The sequence below is a fragment of the Dipodomys ordii genome, unplaced genomic scaffold, assembly GCF_000151885.1.
Source record: "Dipodomys ordii isolate 6190 unplaced genomic scaffold, Dord_2.0 Scaffold77, whole genome shotgun sequence".
In the NCBI taxonomy this organism is placed as follows: domain Eukaryota; kingdom Metazoa; phylum Chordata; class Mammalia; order Rodentia; family Heteromyidae; genus Dipodomys; species Dipodomys ordii.
In genome coordinates, this window is record NW_012267293.1 from 1,706,593 (window position 1) to 1,712,038 (window position 5,446).

Sequence of the window (5,446 nt, forward strand, 5' to 3'; positions counted from 1 at the left end):
CACAGACTGTCCACACGGGCTGCACAGACTGTCCACACGGGCTGCACAGACTGTCCACACAGGCTACACAGACTGTCCACATGGGCTGCACAGAGTGTCCACACAGGCTGCACACAGTGTCCACACAGGCTGCACAGACAGTCCACACGGGCTGCACAGACTGTCCACATGGGCTGCACAGACTGTCCACACGGGCTGCACAGAGTGTCCACACAGGCTGCACAGACAGTCCACACGGGCTGCGCAGACTGTCCACACGGGCTGCACAGACTGTCCACACGGGCTGCACAGACTGTCCACACAGGATGCACAGACTGTCCACACGGGCTGCACAGAGTGTCCACACGGGATGCACAGAGTGTCCACACAGGATGCACAGACTGTCCACACGGGCTGCACAGAGTGTCCACACGGGATGCACAGAGTGTCCACACGGGCTGCACAGACTGTCCACACGGGCTGCACAGAGTGTCCACATGGGCTGCACAGACTGTCCACACAGGCTGCACAGACTGTCCACACAGGATGCACAGAGTGTCCACACGGGATGCACAGACTGTCCACACGGGATGCACAGACTGTCCACACGGGCTGCACAGAGTGTCCACACGGGATGCACAGAGTGTCCACACGGGCTGCACAGACTGTCCACACAGACTACACAGACTGTCCACACAGGCTGCACAGACTGTCCACACGGGCTGCACAGAGTGTCCACACGGGCTGCACAGACTGTCCACACAGACTGCACAGACTGTCCACACAGACTACACAGACTGTCCACACAGGCTGCACAGACTGTCCACACGGGATGCACAGAGTGTCCACACAGGCTACACAGACTGTCCACACGGGCTGCACAGAGTGTCCACACAGGCTGCACAGACTGTCCACACAGACTACACAGACTGTCCACACAGGCTGCAGACTGTCCACACAGGATGCACAGACTGTCCACACAGGCTGCACAGACTGTCCACACAGGCTGCAGACTGTCCACAAGGGCTTCACAGACTGTCCACACGGGCTGTCCATGCAGACTGTCCACTCGGGCTCCATACACTGCCCTCACTGACTGACTACACACACACTGTCCACACTGACTGACTGCACACACTGGCACACTGACTGACTTCACACACTGCCCACACTGACTGCACACACACTGCCCACACTGACTGACTGCACACACACTGCCCACACTGACTGACTGCACACACACTGCCCACACTGACTGCACAAACACTGGCCACACTGACTGCACACACACTGCCCACACTGACTGCACACACACTGGCCACACTGACTGACTGCACACACACTGCCCACACTGACTGCACACACACTGTTCACAAACTTCATGTCATGAAGTTTGCCTTGGGGTAGCAGTTGAAGTGATAAGAATCACTCTGATGGTGCGTGTGTGTGCGTGTGTGTGTGTGTGTGTGTGTGTGTGTGTGTGTACTGGTCCTGGAACTCAGGACCTATGAGCTGTGCCTGAGCATTTTTGCTCAAAACTGGTGCTAGGCCGATAAGAGCCCCGGCCACACTTGCAGCTTTCTGATAGTTACCTGAAGATGAGACTCGGACTTCCCGCTGGCTTCACACCTCCATCCTCAGATCTCATCTCCTGAGTAGCTAGGATCGGAGGCCTGAACCACGGGCAGCTAGCTGTCACTCTGAGTTTTATGGAACGTCCTAACCTGTCATTACTTCCCATCCTGCCTCCCCCACCAGCCTCTGCTGGTCATCCGCACAGACGAAGGCGCATCCGTCCAAGTGAGCATGGCTTCTTCTCTACAGAAGCACACACCTCACACCCACACACATGCACACACACTCCCTTCAGTGCACTACAAACAGACCCTGCTCTGTGCTCCCAGAAGACACTCAAGCTGTGAAACCGAGTTCTGGGGAAGGGGGGAGTGGTCTGGCACTCCCCGCTGAGCCGCACCCTTTTGTTTTGATTGTTTTCATCTGTTTGTTTTGTAATGGTTCTAGGGCTTGAACTTGGCTTTTTGACTCAGGGCAGTTGCTCTCTACCATTTGAGCCACACCTCCCTTCCATCTGTCTATTTTTCAGTAGGGTTTCTTTACCTGTGCATGCCTGGATGGTGATCTATTTGTGCCTGGGCCTGGCGGAAATGGCCGGCACATACCACATGGCCGACTTCTGTTAGGAGAAGTCCTGGAACCTGTTCAACTGGGCTGGTCCAGAACCTTCCTGATCTCCAAATCCAGCTTCCAGCTCCCACATAGCTCAGATGTTAGGTGGGATTCACAGTGCCCGCGTGGGTTGTTGTGGGGTTTTTTTTGGAGGGAGGGGGGAGGATTTGGCCTTTGTTAGCAATCTGTGTGTGTGTGTGTGTGTGTGTGTGTGTATGCACGCGCGTGCGCGCTGGCCCTCACAGCTACCCCTCACCTGATTGTTCAGGCTTCTTGGAATCACACGGCATCCTGCTTCGTGATACGGGCAGAGCTCTGCGGGCTGGGCCCTGGCTTCTCTAATGGTGACTAGGAGGACCTACGTGCAGTGTGAGCTGTCTCAGACACTCCAGAGCACACACTTTCCTACATTAATTCTAAGTCCTTTCCAAAGTGATTGTGCAGCCTAAGTTCCCACACACTGAACTTCAGAGAGCACACAGCCTTTTCCCTTCCTCCTTCTGCTCTAGTCCCAACCCAGAGGTGGTTGGTAAGACATCTCCTTGTATTTGTTTGTTTGTGTTGTTATCTCGTTTTTGCTGGGATGGAGCCAGCTGGCTCTCTACCACTGAAGTACACCCAGGCCCTGGCTAGCTCATGCAAACATCCTGCTCAGAGGCTGCCATCTTTTCACACCTGTGACAGCCACAGGTGCTTCTTGGTTTGCTGGTTTTCTTTTGAGTTCTGGGAGCTCTTGCATAGTGTAGCCTCCTGTCTGTCTTGAGTTATGCAAATATTTTCTTCACCCTGCCCAGTCATTTTTCCTCTGGCTTGCTCAATAATTTCTTTTTTTCAGTCCTAGAGCTTCAACTCTGGGCCTGGTCTCTGGGCCAGGGTTTCCATTGCTCAAAGCTGGTGCTCAACCACTTGAGCCACAGCACCACTTCTGGATTCCTGAGTAGGTCCCTGGAAATCAGAGTCTCAGACTTTCCTGCCCAGGCTGGTTTTGAACCGTAATCCTCAGATCGCAGCCCCCGAGTAGCTAGGATTACAGGTGTAAACCATGGTCACTGGCTGTAAATGATGGTCTTGAAACTGGTCAGCTGCCTATCAGCCAAGCAATGAGCAACTTGTACAAAGTTTACAAAACAGCTCAGTAAAGCACTCACTTCCCGCTCTCGCCTGGCAGGAAAACTGTGAATGTCAGTCCAGCCTGGGCTACACAGCCAGACCCTATCTCAAAGCTCACATACATACAATGAGGTGTGTTGGGTGATTACCTGAAGTTGTTGTCCTAGGTATATTTGCCCCTTAAACCCAGACCACTAGCACCACCTACAATAAAGTGGTTCAATAAGGTTGAGTCTTCTCCCTGTGACTACTTTGCCTTCTCCAACGCCTGCACACATGTGCGCTCACACACGCGCACATGCTCACACATGCGCACACACACACAGACAGAACGCATGCAGACGTGCACATCTACAGGCCCTGTGCCCACTCAGCTCTGCCACTGCTTGCCTGCACACACACGTGTGTGCATGGAACGTGTGCACGCGTGCATGTCTACAGCCCTGTGTCCCCCCCCCGCAGACTCCCCCGGCGTTCCTCCGAGTGCCAGCGCTCACCACCTGTTTCGCGGATTCAGCTTTGTGGCCTCCAGCCTGGTCCAGGAGCCCTTGCAGCAAGACACGCAGGCGGCCCCAGTCCATCCCATTGTGCAGGTAACCCTGACCACCCCACGCCGGCGTCACCCGGCCCTGGCTGGCACACTGGACCCCACACCCAAAGGTGCTGGGTGCCGGGGTAGCGAATGGTGGAGGCGGACGTGTCCCCACTTCCGTGCTCCCAACTGTTGCTATGGTGATCTGAGCTGTCACCCTCCTCCAGGAGAGGGACAGTCCCCAGGCACAGTCACCGTGATGTCTGTGCCAGGGGCCGGGGGTCACGCAGAGAGAGGGTGGGGGCCTCCCGTGGGTCTGGGGAAGGTCAAGGGAAAGTATCATTCTAGAAAGAGTTCTCCCCGCAATGTACCCAAAACACCGAGGACTGAGGACTGAGCTGGGTGAAGAGCTGGTGTGCTTGCCAGTGCCCAGGAGGGCGGGGTGCCCCGTTCCCTCCCGTGGCCTTGTGCAGAGGTGCTGGCACCCTGCACGTGTCCCGCAGCGCTGCAGGGCATTGTGTCTCCACTGAGGGCAGGCAGGGCGCTGGGTGAGGGGCCCGGGATCGCGTTCCCAAGCCCAGGTCTTCCATGCAGACACTTGCCAGGCACACCGCGACCACCCACGCCCGCACCCCATGGCCACCCACACCTGCACCCCACCCACACCCACACCTGCACCCCAGAGACACCAACACCTGCACCCCACCCCTACCCACACCTGCACCCCACAGACACCCACACAGGCACCCCAGAGACACCCACACCTGCACCCCACAGCCACACCTGCACCCCACAGACACCTGTGCCCTGCTCCCCACAGCCACCCACACCTGCAACCCACATTCACCCACACCTGCACCCCACAGACACCCACACCTGCACCCCACAGACACCCACACCTGCACCCCACAAACACCCACACCTGCACCCCACAGACACCCACACCTGCACCCCACACCTACCCACACCTGCACCCCACAGACACCCACACCTGCACCCCACACCTACCCACAACTGCACACCAGAGACACCCACACCGGCACCCCACGGACACCCACACCTGCACCCCACAGGCACCCACACCTGCACCCCACAGACACCCACACCTGCACCCCACAGACACCCACACCTGCACCCCACAGACACCCATACCTGCACCCCACGGACACCCATACCTGCACCACACAGACACCCACACCTGTACCCCACAGACACCCATACCTGCACCCCACGGCCATGCACACCTGCACCCCACAGACACCCACACCTGCACCCCACAGACACTCACACCTGCACCCCACAGACACCCAGCCCTGTACCCCAGACACCCACACCTGCACCCCACAAACACCCACACCTGCACCATACGGACACCCACACCTGCACACCACAGACACCCACACTAGCACCCCAGACACCCAAACCTGCACCCCACAGACATCGACACCTGCACCCCACACCCACCCATACCTGCACTCCACAGACACCTGTGCCCTGCACCCCACAGCCACCCACACCTGCACCCCACACCCACCAACACCAGCACCCCACAGACACCCACACCTGCACCCCACAGACACCCACACCTGCACCCCACCCACACCCACACCTACACCCCACAGACACCTATACCCCACA

The 5,446-nt window shown here is 57.5% G+C and overlaps 1 protein-coding gene across 1 annotated transcript in view; it reads left to right on the forward strand.

Annotated features, from left to right (window-relative positions):
• The window catches only part of Rps6ka2 (ribosomal protein S6 kinase, 90kDa, polypeptide 2), a 176,983-nt gene that overhangs the window by 154,371 nt on the left and 17,166 nt on the right, over positions 1 to 5,446 (forward strand). Inside the window, exon 16 of the mRNA XM_013024519.1 lies at positions 3,739 to 3,869. Within this exon, the coding sequence (XP_012879973.1) occupies positions 3,739 to 3,869 (131 nt within the window). The remainder of the gene's footprint in view (positions 1 to 3,738; positions 3,870 to 5,446) is intronic.